The sequence below is a fragment of the Citrus clementina genome, unplaced genomic scaffold (assembly GCF_000493195.1).
Source record: "Citrus clementina cultivar Clemenules unplaced genomic scaffold, Citrus_clementina_v1.0 scaffold_2, whole genome shotgun sequence".
Lineage (NCBI taxonomy): Eukaryota > Viridiplantae > Streptophyta > Magnoliopsida > Sapindales > Rutaceae > Citrus > Citrus x clementina.
In genome coordinates, this window is record NW_006262688.1 from 5,810,976 (window position 1) to 5,837,847 (window position 26,872).

Consider the following 26,872-nt stretch of genomic DNA (forward strand, 5'->3'; position numbering starts at 1 on the left):
GTTGCTTGCTAGCTCTTTTAATTTTATAAAAATATTAATCTTTTTCTTTGCTTTTGTTCTAAATAAATTCTAGAATGATTGTTATTTTTTTTCCTATATTGCCAAAATTAACTAATTACCCACATGATTATTGAGAAATTTTGGATGATGATATTGCAATTTTTTTTGTTGTTGTCATATTTCTTTATTTGTCTTAGAATCAGACTGTACAATTTGTGTTGTATTGTAGTACAGCTCCCTACCTGGCCAATTTTGTGTGTGTGCTGCTGATGCTTTCTGAAACTGAAACAATGCTGCGGCTTGCTGCTTTGTTTTGTTTTGCTTATTTTTGTTGCCACGCTTTTTGCAGCAGCTTGCTTGATAAATATAAATATGGCCAAATTATTCACATTTTTATTATGATATGTCTCATCTTAAGCATCATGTCATGTTAATTTGAACTCATAATTTGCAATAAAATTTTGATTTCTCTAAACTTGGACTCCGTAATCTGTTTCATTGAATTACTCTCTATTTACTCTCTACTCATATATAACCAAAACCTACCTTATTGCCATATAAAAAAAATGAAAAATAATTCAGAAAATATAGATTAATGTGTTTTTTTAATTAATTCATACATATTCCAAGATTGTATTGATTTTATAAAACTGACAACATAAGCCAAAATGATCAAACTGAAATTGAAGGAAGAGAGACAGAGAATGAGAAACATTTATATCTTTTTGTAAAATATTAAAGTTTATTATGCCTAAATAAACCACCTTATTTCAGATGCAACTAATCGGAAATCCAATTTCCAGAAACAAGGAAAAAAAAAAAAGTTCATAAGATAGTTAAAACCTCAAAAACAACAAACACAGAGCTTTAATTTTATTCATAAATATTAAAATGGTGGATTAATTCACTTGCTCCTCTGTCTCCATTTCTTGATGCCTCCATCACTTTGGATTCTTAGGCCTTAGCTTGCTTCACCAGCTGATAATTTACAGATAAATAGAGCAATTATCAGAATGTGTATGATTTATATAATTAATCACATGATTAAGAAAGAATTATTAATTAAGTAAGTAAATTAATAACACATCAATAATACCTCAAAGTAAGAGTCAAGCTTAGCCTTGAGATTGCCCTGCTCCGTTTTCACTTGTTCAAAAGCTGCCTTTGCACTGTTTATATTTTATAAGTTTGCTCTCAGTTAGTTAATTTGCATTTTTATTTTATATTTGAAATCTAGAAAATCAATAAAATTAAGTAATTAATAAGAAAATTAATCACCCTTCGATATCCCCATTTCTGCAACATGCTATCACCACATTCACTTCATTTTTCACTTTGTTGGCACCAACACTAAAAATATTCAAGTTATAAAACTAACGTAATAATTAATTGAAATAAATTACAAAATAACACTAAATTATGTGAATATCATAAATTAGTAAATAAATTTATTTCAATAACATGAATATTTAGACTAATATTTTTTTTTCTTAGTTACCTCGCACAGCTTCCTTTAAACCTGTGAAGGATCCTCTCCATTTCACTTCCCTCAATGGGATTTTTTCCCCTGTACATATATGCATTTATAAAAATACAATAATAATAATAATAATATTATTATTATTAGAGAAATTGATGAATTTACTTACAATAGATCCTCAATCATAGGTAGCAGTTCGTTTGACTCCTCAAAATACACATTAATTGTAACCTCAACAAAGTTAGGGTCCTCATCAGATGCCAAAGCTAAACCTTCCAACTCAACAAATTGCTCGTCGAGAATTTCCTATAGAATATATATAATCAGCAAAAAGTAATGAAAATTAATTAATCTTTGATCCCCAAAAAAAAATAAAATAAAATAACCTCATCTAATAAGTGTTGCCTCATTGAGGCAATTTGTTGATGCAGTGGATTGCTTTCCATTTTCGAACAGAAAAAAAAAAGGTGAAATCAAGAAATGAAAAAAAAAAAAGGTAAAATTTTCTTCAACTAAAAGCAACTTTAATTAAAAGCAAAGTACTCAATGGGCAAGAAATGGAAAAATTTAGCAGCAAAATTGCTTTGTGGAAATCGAAGAATATATACGCAAAAAGCAAAAAATAACTCGTGAAGATTGGATTTCTCATGACAAGAATTTTCACAATAAACAAAGTGGGCAAACAATTCTTTTATTTATTTTTTCATGAAAATTACTTTGTGATTTGTTTAAACACAGACTGCGCATGAAGATTATGCTGAAGGTGAACTCTTCACAAATAGTGTGAGGCACTAAAGGTGAATGAAAGTAAAATATTTAGAAACTAGATTATTGTATTTTGTTAAAATTTAATGCAATTTGATCTAATCTTGAAATTGGAATCTAATTCTATCCAATCAGTTTTCCTCTGAGTATTGAATAAAATATATTGAATCGTTGCTAATAATTGACGAAGTGAAATCTGAAGAGGAAAAGATAAAAAGTTTTCCAATTGAAAAACTTTTAGGTTGGTTTGATGAATTAAAAATGGAAAGAATAGATCTTAATTAGTTTTATTGTAAAAATGAGAAAATGTTTATAATCCTTTTAAAATTGGGAAATTTACAAAAATAACCATAAAATTTTTGTTATTTTCACAATTAATCCTCTCAACTTTTTTCTATCAACATTAGCCAAACACACGCTTTTCTCCCCAAATTACCCTTCTGAACTTGATCGAGAGTTTCGGAACTGCGAGTCATGAGTGAATTTGACGACAGACTGCCTGTCGCACGAAGGTTGGTGCGACAGATTGCATGTCGCACCAAAACTTAGAGCGACAGATTGCATGTCGCACCAAAACTTAGAGCGACAGGTGCCTGTCGCACGAAGCTTGGTGCGACAGACAATTTTGGCCACGGTGTTGGTGCAATAGGCTGGTGCGACAGGCAGCCTGTCGCACCAACATTGTTTTCTGGAATGCTTGCCTGTCGATACCTCTCTATCATGCAGCATCTCTTCTCTCTTCTCCTCCGACGTGTTTTGAAGAATATATACGCGACTCACACAAAGTCATGCGCTGGAATGATTCAGCAGGCGAAGAGGCTTTCAACGCCGCGAAGCGCCGGTACTGGGCAAAAATCAAAGGGCTACCGTTCAAAATACCTCTGCCAAGTCCGGACGAATACATTGATCAAGTTAAATGGAACGTCCCTAACTGTAGTAGTAGTAGTAGTAGCAGCAGCAGCAGCAGTAGTAATGTTATTGATGATGCTGAGGTTTTAGATGGTTTGGATGAAGCTGCATGGGTGGAACGAGAACAAGAAGAAGAGAATCATGTGCTGCAGAAGAGTAGTTTCGAGGTTTCGTTTCATCAGATAAAGCCTACGGGTTGGGACGATGATTACGTCGGCCATGATCGGAGATATCATTCGCTCACGGGGATGATGGTCGGAGAATGATTACATACATACATAATACATACATATATATATATATATATATATATATATGCATGTGTACATGCATGGTTGCTAAAATAATGGAGATACAAATGCATGATGGTGACAAGCTGCTAATTCATAAACTGTGTACGTATTTTGTGTAGGGTTTTGAGTTTTTTAAGTACGTACTAAATTACTCTTATAGGAAATATATGGTTGTTGATTGATTAGGCTACTTAACTGCGTCTAACTAGCTAGGGCTCAAAGTAATCCATAATTGCTACGGGTTTGGAGGAAATTAAATGATGTAATTAGTTGAGTGTGAAGCCATCTGAAGAGAAAGAACAAAAATAATTTAAAAACAAAAAAAGAAAATGAAGGGAGAATCCACAGCCAAACTGGGAGTTTCACTTTTGTGAAAGTTTCTGAACCAGGAAATAGGGATTGGAGACTTTCTCATGTTCATTTGCGGTGAAGTATCTTAATTATCAATATATACTGTTATGTTGGCATATCCGTATGGAGATATGATGACATATTATTCTAATTTGCGAAGGATTGATGACATCCCTTGTAAAGAAGACACGATAAATGGAGAAGCAGGACACACGATACATTATAAAACTTCGGTTTGGGAGAGATGAGAGAGAGAGATTGTTGGGGGAGAGATAAGAAAGAGGGGTATTTTGGTCTCAAAGGCTTTTTTATGGCTAATGTTGATAGAAGTTTGTTTGGGGGGTTAAGATGGAAAAAGCCAAAATTTTTATGGCTATTGATGTAAATTTCCCTTTAAAATTTCATAAAATCGTAAGAAAATTATTTTCTCAAATTATTGCAAGATTCGTATGACAATAAGAGAAATAACAAATTAATTATTCAATTTGGGCCAAAATGACCATCTGGAGAAGAAGTCAATGGGAACACTCTTATCCTTCCCTATCCGACACTCAACCAGCCAGCAATAGTCATTGTTTAAAAACCATACCTGACAAATAATAAATAAACAAGATAAGCATAAGCATTTTCATAAGATCAAAGAAATAAAGAAACCAACACCAATTTGTCAATAAAGAATAACAAGGGAACACTTACAGCTGATGGTGCATAACTGGGAGAAATTGATGGAATAGGCCTGCCTTCACTTCAGTGCTTATTGCCAGCAGAAATAAAGCCATGACGACAAAATTGAGACTCTTGAAGTGGGATTGTGCTTTAATTTAAGAGCAGCTTCCACAAATTAACAGAGCATTGAGTAAATCATGCAATTAATTTATTTTAATTTATTTAAGTTTGTTTTTAATTAATATCATCGTTGATGGGAGGTGTAAGATTAAACACATGCATCAATTGTATTAAATATATCATATATGATGCTCTTAATTAGCCAGCTATTAATTAACAAATACACACACACACACTTATTAAGTTAGTTTCTTTTGCCTAAGTTCTGTTCAATTTGAATAATTAATGACCGACGTGAATCAAATATTTTAAATTAGATTGCACTGGCGAATTAGAAATGAAAAATATATATATTATATTTTAATTTGATTTATTGTAAAAGTGAGAAATGTTTATAATCCTCTTAAAATTTCATAAAATCCTAAGGGAATTATTTTACCCATCCGGAATTGCTTATTTAAGTGAAATATTAAGCCGTGTTTGTGACATTTTTGAAAAAAAAAAATTGATAATGCCAAACATACGAATCTGGGGTATTAATTAAAAGAAAACGGGTGTTACGTTCCTTTAAATAAGATGTATGTGTCTATCTCGACATTTGAACCATTTAAATTTGTTTTTTTATCTTTCTTTTGATTTAATTTCTTGTTTCTGCATGCCGTGATTGATCATTTTCTTGGTTAGGGCTTCATAGATTTAATAATTATTGATCAATTAATTAAGGTTTTGAGAGTGTTTGATTCAAGTGTTATCATTCAATTTTAAACAAAACAAACCTTTTTTTTTTAATTAAAACATAATTTCAATTTCTCTTATGATTGATTGAAAAAACTTGATTCGTGTAATTTGTTTAACGTATTAGGATTAATTTCATCAATCAAACAAAAATCGATAAAAATGTGCTAATATGTATGGTTTCTAACAAAAATTAGCATAACATTGTATAGTAGATTAGTAGTTAAAGAAATATTAGGATTTAGGAAGAAAGCTTTCTCTTTCTGAAAAAAAAAAAATTCTTTGCAATTGAAGCGTTCATTTCCACTAACTTAAATTACAAAATAAAATAGAAAGCAAAAAGTTGATTATATATAGGTTGTATGTGATAAAAAAATTATAAAGTAATTGATATGCCACAGCAATTTAGATTAATCAAGTGCAGATATAGCCTCCATGCCTGATGCCTCCATTGCAATTGGTTTTGGGTCTTTTTTTGCAAAGAGATTTTGAGTTTAAAAAATGAAATATTTAACCACAAAAAAAACCTAATTTCCATGGAGGAAAGGAAAATAGTTGATAAGAAAACTAAGCAAGCTAATAAAAAAGAAAAAGAAAAAGAAAGAGAGATTGTTTAATTTGGTTAAAACAAGAATTTTTGAAAGTTCATGGATGAAAACATAAGGTATCCTGATATTTATAATCAAATCATAAATTAAAAGAATCGTGTGGTTTCCAAATATGAAATTTGCAAAAAAATTTGCGGTTACGGTATTCATCGTTGATGCTCGATTTGCATATTGTCGTGGGAACTAAGTTACTTTCAAGTGTAAGATTTAAATTAACGCGTTAATTATATTGAATTAGAGAATAAATTAATGGAGCAATTATCAAAATTCATTTTATTTATTATCAAACAATAATGTAAGAATAATATAAATGAATAACTCAATCCTGGGAAGTTACAGACAAGCTAGCCTTGAGCATTTCTTGCTCAATTTTCAAATTTTCGTAAGCAGCTTTTGCTTTGCTAATATGTAATTTTGTAGTCAATGACAACAAAAATGTTAAATTTAAGTAAAGTTTTTATTGGATGAGATTAATTTTTTTTCCTTCTTTAAATGCTTCAATTGGTTAATTATATGATAGGTCATCTACATTCTAGATTTATAAGTAATATAATACATATACATACATACATACATACATATATATATATATATATATATATATATATTTCCGACATATCTTTTATATGGTAGATATATGAATGGCAAGTCCTATAATATTTTAAAACATGTCATCTATATTGAAAATATAAATAAACTTGTCATACTATTTATGTAAATTGTATAAGATGCCATTGATGTATGAATGAATAAATGATAAATCATACATTTGTAGCTCCAGAGTAAAAATCTAATGACAAGCAACTTGTCATACATAATGTACGTACATTTACAACATGTCCTCTATATGATAAATTTTGTTAACGTCAACCAATTTATCACAGAAAAAAGAAATTGCATACTATTATTCTAAAGAATAGACCTCCAAGAAGGAAAATTCATTTTCATCTTTTTTCTTTGAAGATAATTAAAAGAGATATTTGATATCTGATCGAGCAAGTTTATATGTGATATGTGTATATTTTTACATGACAAGTCTTACACTAAGTTAAATAAAATTTTTATTTGTTAATTTATTATTATAAATAAAATAATTTTAAGTATCTAATCACTATTAAACTGATATAATTTATTAATCTATTAGCCCAGATTATCACACAAGACAAAACAGAATATAATCTAATTCAGTCCAAAGTATACCTAACATACTATGAGATTATTAACTATTTATTTACTAACCAAAATAACTCTGAAAATCAGGGTCTTATTAATGATAACCAACAGACTGCTAAATGAACAAAATAAGAAAACAACAACTAATTAAATCAAAATCACAATTTTCAATTTTTCATATCAAAAGTTCTAGAAAAGTCTAAAAATTAAGATCTTGGACAAGAAAATATCTTACTGACCCATGCACCAAAAATTAAAGCTTTTTTCAAATATCTGCTTCATCATTTAACAATCATCATCAATCATTGTACAAGCCTACAAGGTCATATCAAATATTTCAGTTGATGTCATAACTACCGCCCTCGTTTCCTCCAATTATAAAAATAGGACCCATTCTCTCTATATCAGCGTCACATATTTATAAATTTGTAGGTCCAATAATCAATTGCTGGTTCTGATACAATAATGTAAAGGCTTTGTTTTGTTATTGTCATAAAGTTATTGGCTTTTTTTTTTTTATAAAATTTCAATTAATCGAACAATTTCTATTGAGAAAAAAAGAAGAGAAAGCAAGAGGAAGTTGTCTTTCAATAAAATTGTGTCCCTGTATGAAGTTTTATAATTTCAATATAATCCATCATATACTGAAATTACAAATAATAATAGTAGTAAAATTATTAAACCTTCATCTTATGAAAAAGAGAACAACACTGTTTTGATAAATAAACTTCCATATGTTGATTTACTACCCAAAGAGATAATATAAAAGTGAAATCACATTAAAATAAAAGAAAGGAGAGAATTTATTTCATATAAACTTCAAGTTTATTTGCCTAAATAAATACTAAAACCTCAATATTAAACCACCTTATTTCAGATGCCACAAAAAAAAAGAGCTCATGAGATAATTAAAACCTCAAAATCAGCAAACACAAGAGGTTTATTTTATTTTTAATTATTAATATTAAGATGGCGGATTCATTTATTTGGTCCTCTGTCGCTCTCCATTTCTTCTTTCCTCCGTCACTTCGGATCCTTAGCTTTGCTTCACCAGCTGTTAATTAACAAATAAACACACTTATTACCAAAATATTTTTGTTTTATATTCAAAGAATTAGGCAAAAAATAAAGTAAATTAATAACAAAAATACCTGAAAGTAAGAATCAAGCTTAGCCTTGAGAGTTTCTTCCTCCACTTTCACTTTCTCCAAAGCAGCTTTGCCTCTGTAAATACATGTATAATTTTGCGCTCAGATGATGATGAAAATTTTAACTTCTATTTTCACACTGTAAAATAAAATAAAATAAAAATATAGGTAAACAAAATGAAATAATAAAAAAAAAATTACCCTTCTATATTCCCATTATCGCAGCATGCTCTTGCCTTATTCACTTCAATGAGCACTTTGCTGGCACCAATGCTGAAAAATATTTAAACAAAAAAGAAACATAATGATTCCAATAAATTGTAGAACATTTTAAATTATGCAGCTACAATATTTATTGCAGTAACAATAACATTATGAATATTTTTAGATTTTTTTTCCCCTTTACCTCACACATAATCCTTTAAAGTCATGAAGACACTTCTCCAATGCATTGTAATCAATGGGGTCTTTGACGCTTTACAGTAAAAATGAAATTTGTTAATTCTTTTTATTATTAAACATTGAGATTTATTTTATATATATGTAATGAAAAAAATTTATTTTATTTTTAACTTACAATTCCTCCTCGAGGGTGGCTATTATTTTGGTGGTTTCTTGGAAATACAAACTAATTGTGTCCTCAGCAAAGGCAGGATCATCTTCAGTAGCCATACTTTCCAATTGAATAAATTGATCGTTGAGAATTTCCTACGATGATCATAAAATATTTTTGCCATGCATTAATGTATTAAAAAATAAGCAAAGGGTAATTGAATTTGAAGAATATATTATATATCCCAAGAGAATTGAACAAAGTTAATTACCTCATCCAAGAAGCTTTGCCTCATTGTGGCAATTTGTTGATGCAAAGGATTGTTTTCCATTTTCAGAAAAAACAAACAACACAATCAAGAAGTTGATTCCACTAAAAGCAGTTTTAAAAGCACTTTGCTAAATTGGGAATAAATGCAAAATGTAGGAGCAAAGTGTATTATGGAATTGAAATACATATATTATATATACCAACGAAAGGGAAAAAAAATTAAATTAAATCAACTAACATATCATGAAAACTGTATTTTGCATGACAAAAATTATCACACAGGATGAGAACCAAAAAGAAAACTATCAATTCTTGTGAAGTTTGTGAATATTTTAAGAATAATTTATTTAAAGATGAATATTTTGTATAAAAATCATATATCCAACTTGTTTTACAAAGACAACTCCACTTGACATCAACTCTCATAATCCAAAATAAAAAGTACAAGGCTCTGGCTAAGTTACGTTTAACGTAACTTACGCTAGGCACAGCAACAATGTATAGTGGTGAAACTTGTTACTGTTGCTGTGTCTGGCGTAAGTTACGTTAAACGTAATTTAACCGGTTCCAAAGCACAATATTAGTGTTGTCAATCATTTTTCAAACTGAAGTTTTGAGAATGACAATTAACTTTCTAGGTGTTTTACCTGTTTCTATTTAACAAATATATTTTATTATTTTCGATCTTTTAAAAACTAATTCCAAAAAAAAAAAGAAGCTCTTGTACTCTTTCTCTAATGTTCAAAACTTATATTTTCGAAAAAAAATATTTTTATTTTCAAAATAAATTTAAAAAATCATTAGAAAGAAAGGACACACCTTCAGAAAATTAGTTGAGCATGCTCATTCCACGTTCATAATCTTAACGCCATGAAGATAAGCAATCGCATCACATTCACAATTTTCACAAATGTTCTAGAAAATCCCAGAAAGTACTGAAAAATATCTTACGTACCCATCACAAAACAGAAGCTTTAAAAATATCTCTCTCTCTCTCTCTCTCTCTCTCTCATCAATCATGATAACTAACTAACTGCCACTTCAAATATCTCAAAATATCATTATCACCCCTCTCAAGTTCCTCTTATCTCACTCTCTCTCGTCAGTTAAGCTAATGAGATAGTAAACAGCTGAATAATAAGATTTTCGGGTCGCCCGGCACAAATTTACATCTTTACCCTCATCATTCATAAAAATAACTGAAGTAAGTATCTTAACAAATATCTCCATTAATATCATCACTACCCCTTCAAGTACTCCAATGATTAAAATAGGACCCCTCTTCCAATCATTCTCTCTCTTTGTCCCCCTTATAAATATCTTACTCCCTACTCGCTCGCTGTCACTCGCTTCAATTTTCAAACTTTCAATTTCTTGCAATTTAGTCCAAAAATTTTCACGCGTACACGCGTCCACTCGACAAACTAATGGACGAGCTCTTGACGCCGATCATGGACGAGGAGTCGCCAAGGCTCCTGCAGACCATTTCGGAGCACGGCGGATACGCCTACGTCGGCATGGCGGCTCTGGCGGCGGCGGACATACGCGCGGCGGAGGCGGCGCGTGACTTGGCGTGGGAGCAGCTGCATTCGGGGCCATGGCACTCGGTGTTACCGGTGTGGCGCGACGCGTACTCGATGGCGTGCTTGCACGGGGCGAAGTACCATTATCGGAACGGCGAGTTTAAGGAGGCGCTTAGGGTTTTGGATATGGGAGTGCTCATGGGCGGGCCGGTTTTGCGAAAGGATTTGGATTCTGCTATCGAAACATTGTCGTTGAAAGCTAGAGAAGGTGAAAATGAGCGTTTTGGTGAAAGAGAAGCTAATCGATTAGTCTCTGAGGAGTTTAATACAGCTAAGGTGAGGTTCGTTTTCTTAAAAAAAAAAAAAGGAAATTCAATCTTTCATGTGTTTAATTTAATAATGCACTATGATTGTGTATGTTATCTGGAGATACATTGAGCTTAGAGATAGCTTTCCTGTAATTCAATTGAAGCCATGCTTAAAGTTGCTGTGATTTCGCTTAATTTCGAATATTATATGACACATTACAGTTTAACCTTTCATGGGTGGCACTTAATGTTCCTTGAAATCCGAATTTTTTTCTTTGCAGTAATGCTGAAATTTATTTGACAGAATAGAGTTTTCGAAAGATTTGGACTCAAGAAGTCTTGATCAAATAGTACTACAAAGCTTCTATATTCGTAATGAATTTACCCAGCTGATTTCTATTTTTGCCACGAAGATCAGCACTTTATAATAGCTTGTCTTTTTATCTGGTTTGCTGTGTGAATGGGATTGTGTTGGCTTGTTGCGTGTTGCTGGGAGAGAAATTAATCGGTGATAAACCATTGATGGTGCTTCTTTTGAACTTGTAGGCGCTTCAGGTTTTGCCAAATAGGTCTCTATCTTGTAAGCTTGTGGTGAAGAGGTCTGCTTTATCGCTGGAGGGATTTTTAAGTGAATATTTCCTATCAGGTTCTCCGGTTATAATTACTGATTGTATGGCACATTGGCCAGCTAGGACAAACTGGAATGACTTGGATTACCTTAAAAGAGTTGCTGGTGACCGCACAGTTCCAGTTGAGGTAATTAATCCTTCTGTACTTTTGATAAATTTCAGAAGAATCAATAAATTGCTAAGGATGACATTTTCTTTTAGTTTTGGCTATTAATTGTCTGTATAGTAATCTAATTCAATGTGGTAATTTTCATATGTTACCAATTCACTTAGAGAGCAACATGATATTAGTTCCTTCATAAGTTTAACAGAGAATGAATTGTACAGCTTATCTTTGGAGCCATGTGATAAGTGAGCTTTGTTAGACTTAAGTTGAAAATACAAGCTTTGAGCAAGATGTGTGAGGAAACTTGAGGAGATGATGATTAAATGTAATTTAAATTATTTTAGTAGTGTAAATTTCAGGATTTTAGCATATGAAAGCCATCAAATTGGGAGGCTAGATTTCCTGGTGATGAGTTACAATTTTTTAGACAAGGCTTGTTAGGCTATTGAACAGGCATAATTAAACAGTGATAAGTCTAGCAAGGATTGGTAAACAATAGGAGGCTGGTATAGAGTGAATGGTGATGACCACCACATACCTACTAAAATCAGATGAGCCATAGATCATTATCTTCCCCACTGAATTGTTCTTTTTAAATTAAAATGTGCCATTAGGTCTCAAAAACTTCCATATCCTTTGTTGTTAACTTAGTCAAATATCCATGGTATGTTGAATGCAGTTTCCTCTTTCATTCTCTCTGTCTCTCTTTTAATTTTTTGCTTTTTCAATTTCTACTTTTTTCTGGCAAAAGAGCTTTTGCCATTGCATTTTTACTTCACTAAATGCTTGATTCAATCACCTTCTTCTTCCTTCTTCTTCTGCTTTTTTTTTTAATTAACTGAAAACTGGTAAAGTTGAAATGCTTTACAGGTTGGTAAAAACTATTTGTGCCAAGATTGGAAGCAAGAGCTGATCCCCTTCTCCCAATTTCTTGAAAGGATTCAATCGAATGGCAGTTCTGCTAGTGTCCCTACTTATCTTGCTCAGCATCAATTATTTGATCAGGTATGCATTCATCTGATCAAATATTACAGCCGGGAATTAGTACATCTAAAGTTCTCAATGGTGAAACTTAACTCATTGGTGATTTACTCAAACGGCAGATTAACGAACTACGGAATGACATTTGTATTCCTGACTATTGTTTTGTTGGTGGTGGGGAGTTGAGGTCTCTTAATGCTTGGTTTGGTCCAGCCGGAACTGTGACGCCCCTGCATCATGATCCACACCATAATATACTTGCTCAGGTATCTCTGTATTGTGCATTATCTCAACGTACATCTACTTTTAGGAGGTTGTGGTTAAACTCTTTACTCCTGGTCTTCTGTTATTATGTCTGCCATTAAGATTTCAAATATTGCTAAACTCTTTAACTTTTTTGCAGTACCTGTGTAACAACTTGTCATTCTTTTCATAGATTAAGTGGCCAACGCCTGAGATCAAATATAAGCACGTATTCCTGTTCAATTAGCCGGTGGATTCTTGTTCTTTTTCCTATACTTTCTCTCCCCCAAAACCCCCCGCCCCCCCAGGCCAAAATATATTCACCCTTTCATCAAACCCTGTGGCCTCACTATTGTCCCCATAGATATGGATAGATTAAATGCTGCTGGATCAGACGGCTGTGGGCAGCGAATTATTTAATTATCTTGTTAGTACTAATTTGTGTTTATTCGCATCCTTGGATAAGTGCTACAGCTTCATTTTTTTCAAATTTTATGTGCTTCATAAATCCAACAATATGCTAGGTCTATGATTAGTTTTCTTATTGGAGATCATTTACTGGATAAGTTCCATTCCTGAATATGCCTGTCCGGTGTTTCTTGCATACTTCATTAATAGACATGTGTGGATACTTGTGTGGTTTGTTTATACGATTACCATATCTACTGATTCAGGCTTTTTTTGGCTGAAACAATCCATTCCTTTGCCTCTTCATTTTCAGGTTGTTGGTAAAAAGTATATTAGACTTTACCCAGCTTCATTGTCAGAGGAACTTTATCCATACTCCGAAACCATGCTTTGCAATTCCAGCCAGGTAGCTATTAACTTGAATTGTAAGACTTAGTCTACAGTAATATGCCTGTTCTTTGTATACTAATGCTGTAATTGTGAATCTAAAAAATATCCTCCTGCTCTATTTGAAGGTTGATCTAGACAACATAGATGAGACAAAGTTTCCAAAGGTGCGTGACCTAGAATTTTTTGACTGTATATTAGACGAAGGTGAAATGCTTTACATCCCACCCAAATGGTGGCACTACGTACGCTCTCTTTCTATAAGTTTTTCAGTTAGCTTTTGGTGGAGTGATGGTGGAAGTTCAACTGCATACTCGTAACAAATCGTTTATATGCGTGCTAAGTTGTTTCTGATAGAGATCTGGGTACAACAATATTAGATATAATCTTTATACAAACAAAAGGAGCAGAATTCAGTGATGGTTTAGAGTGTATTATCATCATCTTATATAGGAACATTTTGATTGTTAGTTGATTGTAATCAACTACGAGATATTTGTATTGTAGAAATCTGTAACATTTTCAAATATCATTTCAGCTTTTCTGGTCTGGACTTGACCATTTACTATTTGCAGTTTTAGCAACAATAATGTTTTGACGTTGCTTCAGAATGCTTGATCATTAACAAATGCTTTGAACTAATGCTTGCAATCATGCTCTCAAGCAAATGCGGATGCTGTCAAATGAAATATTCATCCTTCTGATGATCGAGATAGTGGTATGATTTGATAAATTTCTTGGAATTGTAATGGGTTGCCTGATTGCTTCGATTATTGATTGTGAAAATGGCGAAATGTGATGGTGAAGCTAAAAAAGAGTGATGGAGTTGCCTTTGTTATTATAAATTAAAAAGATTGAACCATACCCATGATTGTGAGACTTGGAGAGTTATGTGGGGCTTTAACTTTATGTTTTGATGTTTCAATGAATCTTCTTTAACTATAAAATCTTATATTCAGCATCATCAACTCCACCAGTGACTACTTTAATTTATAGTCTGAATATTTTAAAAAATTATGTTGACTTTCTAATGATCTGATGGTCGATATTCCTAGCAGTATCGTAGCATTGATGTTTCTTCTGTAAGTTAGAAAAGAAAGGAAGGGAACTTCAAAGTCCAATTTCCCTTCTGGAAGAACAAGAAAAAGTGAAAACCCACCTACCCATTACGTTTGTAGGACTAGAATTTACATATACATGGACCAATAAAATAAATGGTAAAAAAATGTACTTTCTGACCATCTATATGGATCATGTATATACTCTATGGGTCCAGCTATAATGCCTGTTGTTTCATACCTATTTTTTTGTTTTTTTTGTGATCTAACCATTGGATCAACCAAGAGTTGCAAAGGCTATTCCAACCGTTAGAATGTTATTATTTAGTTATTAACGATGTGGTCTCTTATGTTTACTAAAAGAATAAGAAAATATTAAATTATAAAATTTTGACACATTGGTCCGTTAAATATTTTATTATCAAAGGTAATTTAGTAAACGAACATATTTATATATTAAAAATATGGATGGATTATTTTAACTTGCTAAAATACTCTCCACTTCCATTTACTTAAAATACCAATTATATTTTCATAATACTATTTTGTATTTAGTGTAACACAAAATTAGATAAGGTTTTATATAAATTTTGACAATATTAAAATGGAAAATAAATAAATATTAAATAAATGCTTGGATAGTCATTTAAATTCATTATAGAGTTTATAAATAATATTTTCAAAATAATAAAATTCTATATGTAAATTTGAGATTATGTAAAATTACTTATACTTTATCTCACGTATGAAGCCGATCAATTATTTATTTAATATGAAAAAAAGTAAATTATATAATATTTATTCCATCACTTAAATTTAGAATTATAAAGAATGAAACTTAAATTTAAAATTGATTGAGAAGGAGATAGAGAGAATAATTTTTTTAGAATTTTAAAATTATTATATTTTAATTGGGTTTATTACATAAAATTATTAAAACTTATAGTTTTTATTATTTATAGAAAAAAATAGGGATTGTTGAAGAAAATGTCAAATAAACTTTTTAGAATTTTGAAATTATTATATTTTAATTGGGACTTATTGTATAAAATTTTTAAAACTTATAATTTTTATTATTTATAAAAAACTACAGGGACTACTAAAAAAATACCAAAATGGTATTTAGTACAACGGGAGTAAGATAGTTTTGCCCAATATAATAATAGAGCTTTATTAGGTCATGTCCAATAAAGCAAAATCAAAAGAAGCTGCTTGTGCACGGCATTAGCTCTATTTCTAGAAGCTGACGAAAGGCAAAGTTTGTTTTGGTATAGTCTTGGTCTGGTCGTTTGTTTTATTTTATTTTATCTTAATTATTATATTATAATCTATTGATTTTAAAATCAGTAGCCTGCTCTTATCCATTGGATTTGTCAAGCAAAACTCAAAAATTTACACCAAATACAACCTATAACTATTCCACGCTTATATTAATTTATACGAGAGGATTAGTCTTCATGATTTGTCTCAATCATGGTCCTGTTGAAGAAAACAAAGTTTAAATATAAATGAAATTTCAAAGTTGGAAGAGTGGTGAAGTTCAGTTGATAAGACTTAAAAGTGAAAGGGCCAATTGCATGACTTAATGCAATTTGCAATCAAAAATAGTAAAACCCCATAATTAAGCTAGAAAATATAACACGTGAATTTCCAATCACTAGTAGCTATTAATGAAAAAAAAAAAAAAGGTAAATTTTACATTACCCTCTAGTTCCAAGTTAGCAAAAAGCAATTTGCATCAAACGATCATAATCTGGATTTGCTCAACTTCGAATTTCTGTAGAGTGCTTTTTCTCCTTTAGATTAAAATGTAATATATGTATCTAAACTGTAATATATAGGTTGAATACAACAATTAAAAAATAAAAGGGTACATGCATCAAGATGCAGCGACTTCTCAATAAACAAGAAAACAAGCTATATTTGCTTTATAACCTTGAAGATTTTAGTATACTAAACGATAAAGCTACATAGCTCAAGCCTCAAGCTCCATTGTTGACTCTTCCATTGATCTTGTTCTTCATTGATATTGCAGCGCTGAGAAAATCATCCATGGCTTTGACTGAAGATCCCCTGCAACCTTCTTCATCTTTCATGGCATTCTTGATCATCTCCCTAATTTCAGAAACTTTTCTTCTAATTTCTTTCCCTTTGTCTGTTTCATTCATCACCAATTCAATTTTTGCAACCACATCTTCATGTTTTACTTCACAAGTCTTCCCTCTAGCAACCTCCACACAAACCCCCATCTCTTGTTCTAAAAACTTGGCATTGAAAAATTGCTCAGCAGCCATAGGCCATCCAATTATTGGCACCCCATGAATCAAAGCTTCAAGTACTGAGTTCCATCCACAATGACTCAAAAATGCACATGTAGCTCTGTGTGACAAAACCTCCAATTGGGGTGCCCAATTTTTCATCAAAAGACCCCTTTTTGAATCTCTAATTCTCTCCTCAAACCCTTCAGGTAACCATTCACTGGATCTAAATTCTGAATTTATGTCAAATCCAATTGGTGGCCTAACGACCCAAATGAAGTTTTTCCCACTAGCCTCCAATGCCATAGCCAATTGCATCATTTGTGATGCACTAATAGTGTTCATTGACCCAAAAGATATATACAAAACTGAATTCTCATCCTTTGAGTCAAGCCATTCCTTGCAAAACTTTATGGATGTTCCGCCTTCTTTGCCTGCTTTTGCTCGATTTTCCAATGATAGCAAGATTGGCCCCACTGGCCAAACTGACAAGCCTAGCTTTCTCTTCAAGTACATGAATCCAATCTGATCAAACTCTTCAATGGTATTACACAAAATCCCGTTAGAATTCACCCACGCAGGAAAATTTTCACCTTGAAACAAAGACCAAGAATCTGTCCCATCAGCCTCTAACATATTCAAAGCCAATTGGGATTTATGAATCCTTGAAGCCTCTTCAAAATCTGGCAACACAAACTCATCTGAAGTAACTTTGTTGTGAGGAAGATTTGTCCAAAAGGAATAGTAACAAGCCAAGCCATAGCTACCAGAACCACTAAAAATTGCATGAAACACATTAAGCTCCTTGGCAACACCACAAGTCCACCCAAAGAAAATATCAGCAATGATGCAAAGTGGAGGCCGGCCTTGATTTATGAGACTAGAAATCACTTCTTTAAAAGCAGGTTTCAAAGAAGTTGAAGCTCTAAGGAGATGAATGACAAGATTGTAAGGAAGGACATCACAATTTTCAGAATTTGGAGGAAGGCCATGAGATGAGCTATTGAAAGGAATTTCATGCAAGTCAATGGAGGAGTTTGGAGGGAGAGATGATTTTAGTTTCTTGATGTTTAAAGGGGTGCTGACAAAGGTTATGCTGTAATTTTTGTGTCTTTGTTCTATGTGAAGGGCCAAGGCTAGAAAGGGAATGATATGGCCTTGTGCCATGAATGGAAACATTACAATATTTTCTTTGCTTTGCGCCATTGCTGAATGATGATGATGCTGAAGAGAAGTTTGGAGAAGGAGAATTGAGTTGAATAATTTGAATGAGGTTTTTAGGTTATTATAAGGTTGAAATTTCCATATCTTCCGTAATGACACATGTGTCCTTGAGTAATCACATTTTCGCAAATAAGGACAGGGTTTTCTTATGTGTATAAAATATGTCCCCGAACTTACTGCATACATAGAGTACCCTTTATTGCTTTGTTACCAACTTTTGTATTGTGATTGCCAAAGACTAAAAAATTCAGTGTATGTAATTGATCATTTTAATAGGAACTACCGGACCAGGACCTGTACTACATAAATGAAAATTTTACATCATTTATATCATTTTGTGAAATAATTAAAGATTAGTGATTTAGATATTTTATTACTGAGTTCCAAAATTTGTAGGACCTGAATTTGAAAAAGGAGCAACAAATGCTGATTTTCAGGCTAGCGTCACGGTGGGGGAATAAAAAGTTGTTCAATGTGAAGTTTACTGGTCAACATGCGATCACTGACATTAGAACAATATTTTGACCCACTATGGAAATGAGGCCAACTTTAGGGCTTGTTTAATATAACTTGTGTAAAACTTTGGAAAAATTATCGCTTTAATTTGGAAAATAAAAATAGATAGTTCAAAAATTTGAAGATAATACTTTCCTTTTACATAATGTTTATTAGGCTACCAACGACATGGTGATCCCATTTTCATAGCCTAATTTAAGATACTCATAAAAGCTATCACCTCAAGGATACATTTTGTTTTTTGAAATATTATCAATTTAAAAGCAATTGCCTCATCAATTCATATCGTGCTGAAAAGACCTCTTAAACCACAACCACCATAAGACATACGCTGTGAATAGAATGCTGAATTCTGACTTGAAGAGCTCACTTTTATCTTCATGTTTGCCTGTCTAACGTTATAACGTTATAAGGTGCTTCAGGTGCATTATTATGTTTCTGTTTACTTCTTGTTGTGCATATATTTCGATCCGTTATATAAACATTCGTATAAATGTTACAAATAATGAAAGAGGAGGGAGAAATATTTTTAGAGAGTACTCTAAACTCATATTTTGAACTCATATTTTTTCTATTAATAATAAATTTCATAGGCATTCTTTGTTTATTTTTTTAATTTTTTTTAAGATGTGGTGAATCAAAATATAAATTTTAACCCTCAAATCTTTTTTCAGAAATTGAACTTGAGTGACCAACTAAATAAAAATGTTAAAAGTCACTTAGATAACTCATGAGACTCTCATTGAAATCATTTGTTGATGAAGAGTAGTCAATTTTTAAGCTAACATGCGATGATGATTGTAATCTTGATTTTAGGTTAAGGAATAAAATATGCAATCTATGTGTTGAGTTTTTCGGAGTAAACTTATTGTAACTCATGTGGAGGCTACGAAATTGGTAACATAAAAAAGATAAAGATATATCGTGCCCATTTAGACAAAACATAATTGGTCGAGAGTGTGGACGAGAGGTTTTCAATCAATTTTATTTAGCTGGTCATCCAAATCTAAATCTTAAAAAAATAAGAGACTAAAAATTAATTTAAACTTTATCCATCCCTTATCATTTAAAAAATATAATAAAATAAATTATTTTCATCTCTTCGTGACGACGATGTTAAGGGACATGTCCATTACCAAATAGCAGACCCAATTCGTGTTTGGACGCTTTAAGTGGGCTTTCTTCGCGAAGCAAGAAAAGTCGTAGGCTTTTTAAGTGAGCCATAGAAACACGTCGGGAAAATTTAATGAGCATCTGCCCCTCGAACACACACCTGTATTAGTGTATCGTTGGACGTTAATACAGCCGTATATTTTTTCTTTAATAGAAGATATATATTGGCAATAGTTAAATCGTTTTTTGTGCAGTCCCATCATTTTTTTTAATACTATGCACCAACTAATTTCTAAAGAGAAGGAAATTAAGAGTCCATAGTTGGAACTCCAATTGGCCATACATCTTGGTAAAGTTATTCTCATTGTATATAACAATTTAGACTAAACTTGATAATTATTAGAGAACGCAATGTAATCTTTAAGCATACCATTAACCAGTTAAATCGTTTTTTGTGCAGTCCCATCATTTTTTTTAATACTATGCACCAACTAATTTCTAGAGAGAAGGAAATTAAGAGTCCATAGTTGGAACTCCAATTGGCCATACATCTTGGTAAAGTTATTCTCATTGTATATAACAATTTAGACTAAACTTGATAATTATTAGAGAACGCAATGTAATCTTTAAGCATACCATTAACCAGTTAAATCGTTTTTTGTGCAGTCCCATCATTTTTTTTAATACTATGCACCAACTAATTTCTAGAGAGAAGGAAATTAAGAGTCCATAGTTGGAACTCCAATTGGCCATACATCTTGGTAAAATTATTCTCCTTGTATATAACAATTTAGACTAAACTTGATAATTATTAGAGAATGCAATGTAATCTTTAAGCATACCATTAACCAGTTAAATCGTTTTTTGTGCAGTCCCATCATTTTTTTTAATACTATGCACCAACTAATTTCTAGAGAGAAGGAAATTAAGAGTCCATAGTTGGAACTCCAATTGGCCATACATCTTGGTAAAATTATTCTCCTTGTATTTAACAATTTAGACTAAACCTGATAATTATTAGAGAACGCAATGTAATCTTAAAACATACCATTAATCAGTCCCCATAACATACGTCAAACCTGATGATTATTTGATCAATCCTCCTCCTTCTGTGCCTTCTTCATCGTCAACGTAGCATCCAAGAATTGTTCCATGGCTTTTACAGAAGACCCCTTAAACTTTTCTTCATTCCTAACAGCATTCTTAAAAATCATCTTAACCTCAGAAGCTTTCTTTCTCAAGTCCATTCCTTTCTCAGTCTCATTCATCACCAACTCAAACTTTGCACTTAAGTTCTCTGTCGAAACCTCACAATTCATCCCTCTAGCAACCTCCACACAAACCCCAATCACTTCTTCAAGCAACTTAGAATTATAAAACTGCTCTGCTGCCAACGGCCACCCAATTATCGGCACCCCATGACTCAAAGCTTCAAGCACTGAGTTCCATCCGCAATGACTCAAAAATGCAGATATTGACTTGTGAGACAAAATCTCCACTTGAGGTGCCCATTTTTGGACCACTAGCCCTTGTCCTGAATCTTTGATTCTTTCGTCAAATCCTTCAGGCAGCCACTCATTGGCTCTAAATTCAGAGTTCATGTCAAAACCAAGTGGTGGCTTGACTACCCAAATGAAGTTCTTGCCACAAGCCTCTAAAGCCATTGCCAATTGCATCATTTGTGATGCAGCTATTGTGTTTTGTGAACCAAATGACACATAAATCACTGAATTGCATGGCTTGGTATCAAGCCAATTTTTACACAACTCTGTGGAGATTCCGTACTCTTTTCCTGCCCCAGCTCTGCTCCCGGTTGACAAAAGCAGGGGCCCAACTGGCCAGACCGGTCGGCCGAGCTTTCTACTGAAATACATTAGACCAATCTTGTCAACCTCCTCTATTGTGTTAAACAAGATTCCATCGGCATTCATCCACTGAGGAAGCACTTTCTGAAAAAATACTGAAAGTGAATCACTACCATCAGCAAGTCTTAAAAACTTTGTCATCTGAGTTACATGAATTCTTGAAGCTTCAGGAAAATCCGGCAATAGAAATTCATCGGAATCCCGATGGGGTAGGTTTACCCACAAAGAGTAGAAACAAGCAAAGCCAAAACTACCACCTCCTACAAATAGAGCATTAAAAATACCACATTCTTGTGCTATCTCTGCACTCCATGCAAAGAACATATCTGCAATGATGCAAACCGGTTTATGGCCATTTTGTTCATCAATAAGACCATTGATGAGTTTCCTGAAATGGGGTTTAAATGATAAAGTGGATTCAAAGAAATTTGGAAAGAGATGAAAAGGAAGAGAATCACTGTTTTCAGTACCAGGAGGGAGGTCATGAGCTATGCCATCGAAGGGAATTTCACGGAGGTGAATGGAGGAGTTTTGAGGGAGAGACGATTTGAGTTTCTTGAGGTTTGAAGGGGTGTTAACAAAAGTTATAGTGTATCTGTTTGTATTCTCCAGGTGAAGGGCTAATGCAAGGAATGGGATTATATGGCCTTGCGCCATGAGCGGGAACATCACTATGTTCTCTTTTCTTTGTGCCATTCTTGTTAATAGGAAAAAACAGAGGTGAGTACAGGATGATGTAAAGAAGATGTGTGGGGGTGTGCGATACATATACACGCGACTTTTATAACAGTTGGAAGAATTTAGCGTACGTTAAGAATTAACCTTAAGCTATTACTATTGGTTGAAACATGTGCATTTAATAAAGAGAAAATTAAAAAGAAAATTAATAATAATAATAATGCTGCAGACAGGAACGCTAAAAAAATTTCCTAAGCGACGCGTTAAAAATTTGACCGCATTACTCCAGCCATCGACCCCAACCAATCCAAAGTTAGTGTGAGGAGAATTCAAACTTTTAATCTCTTTGAATTCAATAAAATCAACTGAGTCGTCAGACATTTTCTCCAAATTGTTTATTCAACTGAGTCCTCTTGACCTCTTCGATAATGATGGTATACAAATTGATTTGCTGAACTCGGTTTGTTTTATCTTTCTATTTCTATTCTCATGTCAGCTAACAAACAGGGATGGTGCTGCTGATTTCATTAAAGGGCAAACTGCAGGACACCTCACTCGCACTATTTTCCAACCCACTTACTCACACTTTTTCAGAAGAGATAAGATGGAATACAAAAGGTCCTGTCTTTTCGAACTTACCATGTTGGAAATTGCATGGAAATGATTAAATTGTTCAATAATACTTCATAGACCTCTTAACTTTCCTCCAGAAAAATTTAAAGAATCATACCCCACTCCCCTTTTCTAGCACTTAATCCTCCACTTTTTCTCGTTCGGATCCTCATCAACAACAATGGCACAGAGGAAAGAAACCATAGTTTTGTTTCCATTCATGGCACAAGGCCATATAATCCCTTTCCTGGCATTAGCCCTTCACTTAGAGAAAACAAATAAATACACCATAACTTTTGTTAACACCCCTTTGAACCTCAGGAAACTCAAATCTTCTCTCCCTCAAAACTCTTCCATTAACCTTCTTGAAATTCCCTTCGATAGCATAGATCATAATCTCCCTCCTTGTACTGAGAACACAGATTCTGTTCCTTATCATCTAGTTTCCAAACTCATTGAAGCTACTTTATCGTTTAAGCCCCATTTCAAGAAACTCGTCAATGACCTTATTGATGAACAAAATGGCTATAAACCACTTTGTATCATCACAGATATGTTCTTTGGTTGGTGCAAAGAGATAGCACAAGAATATGGTATTTTTCATGCGATATTTATAGGAGGTGGTGGATTTGGCTTTGCTTGTTACTACTCTCTGTGGGTAAACTTGCCTCATCGGAACACGGATTCTGATGAATTTGTATTGCCGGATTTTCCTGAAGCTTCTACAATTCATGCAACTCAGCTGGCAGATTATCTAAGAGTTGCGGATGGAAGTGATTCTTTTTCAGCGATTCTACAGAAAGTGCTTCCTCAGTGGATGAATGCCGATGGAATTTTGGTTAACACAGTTGAGGAACTTGACAAGATTGGACTGATGTATTTCAAGAGAAAATTTGGCCGGCCGGTTTGGCCAATAGGACCTGTTCTTTTGTCCACAGAAAACAGAGGTGGGGCTGGAAAAGAGTACGGAATCTCCACAGAGTTGTGTAAAAAATGGCTCGATACCAAGCGGTACAGTTCAGTTCTGTATGTATCATTTGGTTCACAAAACACAATAGCCACATCACAAATGATGCAATTGGCAATGGCTTTAGAGGCTAGTGGCAAGAATTTCATTTGGGTTGTTAGGCCTCCGATTGGCTTTGACATAAATTCTGAGTTTAAAGCCAACGAGTGGCTGCCTCGAGGATTCGAAGAAAGAATCAAATGTTCAGGACAAGGGCTAGTGGTACACAAATGGGCACCTCAGGTGGAGATTTTATCTCATAGGTCTGTATCTGTATTTTTGAGTCACTGCGGATGGAACTCTGTGCTTGAAGCTTTAAGTCATGGGGTGCCGATAATAGGGTGGCCATTGGCAGCAGAGCAGTTTTACAATTCTAAGCTGTTGGAAGAAGAGATTGGGGTTTGTGTGGAGGTAGCTAGAGGGAAAAGCAGTGAGGTTCTGAAAAAAGACATAGCGGCAAAAATTGAGTTGGTGATGAATGAGACTGAGAAAGGAATAGAGTTGAGAAAGAATGCTTATGAGGTTAGGGAGATTATTAAGAATGCCGTTAAAAATGAAGAAAATTTTCAGGGTTCTTCAGTGAAAGCCATGAATCAATTCCTGAATGCTGCATCGATGGTGAAGGAGACAATTAATTGATCAAAGAATGAAGTTTTTGACGCATGAACCTAGCCGTTTTAATGGTGTTACTTGAAAATGACGCATCTTTTTTTTTCTTTTTTGGGTTTGGCCAATCTTATAATAATTGGTGGCCGGCACGGCATTCCTCATTATTCGTACTCACTTTTTTCGCTATTAGATTAGTTTAACGTGGATGTGTCGGTAACTTTTTGAATGTTTGAATAATTTTCAAAACTTCTATTTGATATCCAAAATTTTTGTATTAAATTTTCTATTGGTTCTTGTTCTAATGCTTGTAAAAATATTTTTATTTCTTAATTTCTTCTTTCACCTACTCTAATTTCTTCTTTCAACTACTAAAGACCTTCACAATATGCGAAAAGCCACTTTTTGAAATTATATATTCCAATGTGTGCAGTATTATTATTTACCATTGAATCATCTACATAAGAAAAGATGCTCGTTTCTCGTCCTTTGTTAATTTCTTTACTACATATTAATTAAACAATTAAGGAGGTTTTTGCCGTACAATTTCTGAAAGCTTGCTCGCTTATTGTATGTTAACGTTGAAGCAACTGAACTTCTCATTACTCAGAGGGATTCATGGATCTTAGAGGTTAGAAAAATCACATGTTCTTGGTGATTCATCATTCACGTCCACTTCAAATAGAACCAATCAATACCTGTCAACTATTCCTTAATTACACTGTCTTGTTTGGTATTATTTTTCAAATAATGTTTTTGTATTTATTTTGTAATAGAGAAATGATTAATTTATTGTGGATTTGAAAATGTGTTTGGTAGTTTGCTTTTATAATAGTATTTAAAAATGGAAAAATAAAAATAAGTTTGGTTATTTGTTTGGAAAAATGATAATAATGAAAATGAAAGGGTGTTGAAAAAGAAGTTATATAATAATGAAAGATGATGGGAAAAAAACTTTTAAAAGTTGCTATTAAAATAAGAAATATATTTATTCATATAATTTAAAAATAATGTAGTTAAATTAATTAATAAATATTTAAGTTGGCAGGTCCTTCAACCATAAAGAGACAACTTCAGCCATAAACAAACAACACATAAGTGACAGTTTCGATGACTTTTCATAAACAAAAAAATGTAGAACAAATTTTACAAATTTTATTGTTTTCTATTTTCATGAAGGGAAGACACAGAATGAGAATGATTTGTTGTCAAAGAATCCAAACATTGCTGGAAAACGGTACAACCAGACAAGTTTTCCTTTGTTTTATTTTTGAAATACAGAAAAGACCAATTTGGAAACACTACCAAACAGCCTTTTGAATTATGATTTAGGATGCGGGGTTTTGTTTGATTTTGACTGAATTGTATGATAATTCAAGAATATTACCTCTACCTATTTGCATGCGGAAGTATGGCAATAAAGTGATTATTCCAATCAAAATAAGCCATGTGTCAATGGTACAACAAAATTACCAAACAATTTTTTTAAATTTGATTTTTAGTTTTTAAATTCTGTAGGGATATTTGAACTCAATAAACTACTCGTTAAACCATTTACTAGATAAGCTCACCCTCATATTTCGAAATTTAAAATTTTACTCAACAAACTCACATAAATACTCAACAAACCCTTACTAAACCCAAATTGTATAATAATAATGTATTTATTCACTAAACCCATTTAATTCATTTATGAATCCTTAATGAATATTTCATTGAATTTCTTATATAGTTATTCAAAATCTAGAAATTTCCAGTAGCCCATCAACCACTAAATATAGACTCATGTTGGCAATGCGTAAGAAGAGGATCCATTCACCTCAAAATCAAAATATTACCTCTCAAGTAACCAAATGATTGATGTTTAAGAAAAGGACCACAAACCAAACAAATTAAAGAGCAACATCTTTCATTTTCAGCCAAGTACTTTACAAAAACAAAAAAAAAGGTGGAAAGCACTAAGACAACACTAGAGGATATTTTTGTAGTATACTAGTATAAGTGGCCCAAAAAAATAAAAATCATTCTTGAGTTGATCAAGGTTTAACAAAAGCACATTATAGGTTCAAAAAGCAAAAAAAAAAAAAAAAAAAACTTTTCTATTATATTTTAGTGTCTATAATTATAATTTAATTTAGAATTTTATTTTTGTCATAACCATCTGATATCCAGTGATCACATCGGGTCTCGATTACTTTGGATTCGGGTTGGGTGCCAATAAAATCCTCCCAATGAGAGCGACTCCCAGAGGTCTTGAACTGGAGAGCAAACTCACTCGAG

General features: G+C 32.8%; 5 protein-coding genes and 1 long non-coding RNA gene across 7 annotated transcripts; 2 read left to right on the forward strand and 4 right to left on the reverse strand.

Annotated features, from left to right (window-relative positions):
* Positions 1 to 898: 898 nt before the first annotated feature.
* LOC112101201 (histidine-containing phosphotransfer protein 4-like) lies at positions 899 to 1,952 on the reverse strand. The gene is made up of 6 exons (XM_024191964.1): positions 1,867 to 1,952; positions 1,650 to 1,786; positions 1,499 to 1,567; positions 1,279 to 1,350; positions 1,097 to 1,169; positions 899 to 978 (listed from the first exon to the last, which is right to left on the reverse strand). Exons 1-6 carry the CDS (start codon positions 1,924 to 1,926, stop codon positions 955 to 957), a joined length of 435 nt encoding a protein of 144 aa, XP_024047732.1. The 5' UTR covers positions 1,927 to 1,952; the 3' UTR covers positions 899 to 954.
* A 6,171-nt stretch (positions 1,953 to 8,123) lies between these two features.
* LOC18052069 lies at positions 8,124 to 8,509 on the reverse strand. The gene is made up of 3 exons (XR_002907320.1): positions 8,450 to 8,509; positions 8,252 to 8,324; positions 8,124 to 8,154 (listed from the first exon to the last, which is right to left on the reverse strand). It is a non-coding gene; the product is annotated as an uncharacterized LOC18052069 (long non-coding RNA).
* Positions 8,510 to 10,406: 1,897 nt separating this feature from the next.
* On the forward strand, positions 10,407 to 14,347 carry LOC18052070 (lysine-specific demethylase JMJ30). 2 transcript variants are annotated; one of them, XM_006445927.2, is made up of 6 exons: positions 10,407 to 10,930; positions 11,449 to 11,658; positions 12,508 to 12,642; positions 12,741 to 12,884; positions 13,583 to 13,675; positions 13,785 to 14,347. In XM_006445927.2, exons 1-6 carry the CDS (start codon positions 10,499 to 10,501, stop codon positions 13,974 to 13,976), a joined length of 1,206 nt encoding a protein of 401 aa, XP_006445990.1. In that variant the 5' UTR covers positions 10,407 to 10,498; the 3' UTR covers positions 13,977 to 14,347. The 2 variants fall into 2 exon arrangements, with proteins under 2 accessions (XP_006445990.1, XP_024047519.1); XM_024191751.1 differs by having other exon boundaries at positions 13,583 to 13,694; positions 13,785 to 13,852.
* A 2,262-nt stretch (positions 14,348 to 16,609) lies between these two features.
* On the reverse strand, positions 16,610 to 18,178 carry LOC18052071 (UDP-glycosyltransferase 92A1). The gene has a single exon (XM_006445928.2). The coding sequence runs from the start codon at positions 18,176 to 18,178 to the stop codon at positions 16,697 to 16,699; it is 1,482 nt and encodes a 493-aa protein (XP_006445991.1). The 3' UTR covers positions 16,610 to 16,696.
* A 2,634-nt stretch (positions 18,179 to 20,812) lies between these two features.
* Positions 20,813 to 22,415, reverse strand: LOC18052072 (UDP-glycosyltransferase 92A1). Its single transcript, XM_006445929.2, has one exon. It carries the CDS (start codon positions 22,384 to 22,386, stop codon positions 20,920 to 20,922), a length of 1,467 nt encoding a protein of 488 aa, XP_006445992.1. The 5' UTR covers positions 22,387 to 22,415; the 3' UTR covers positions 20,813 to 20,919.
* A 738-nt stretch (positions 22,416 to 23,153) lies between these two features.
* Positions 23,154 to 24,803, forward strand: LOC18052073 (UDP-glycosyltransferase 92A1). Its single transcript, XM_006445930.2, has one exon. It carries the CDS (start codon positions 23,162 to 23,164, stop codon positions 24,623 to 24,625), a length of 1,464 nt encoding a protein of 487 aa, XP_006445993.1. The 5' UTR covers positions 23,154 to 23,161; the 3' UTR covers positions 24,626 to 24,803.
* Positions 24,804 to 26,872: the final 2,069 nt, after the last annotated feature.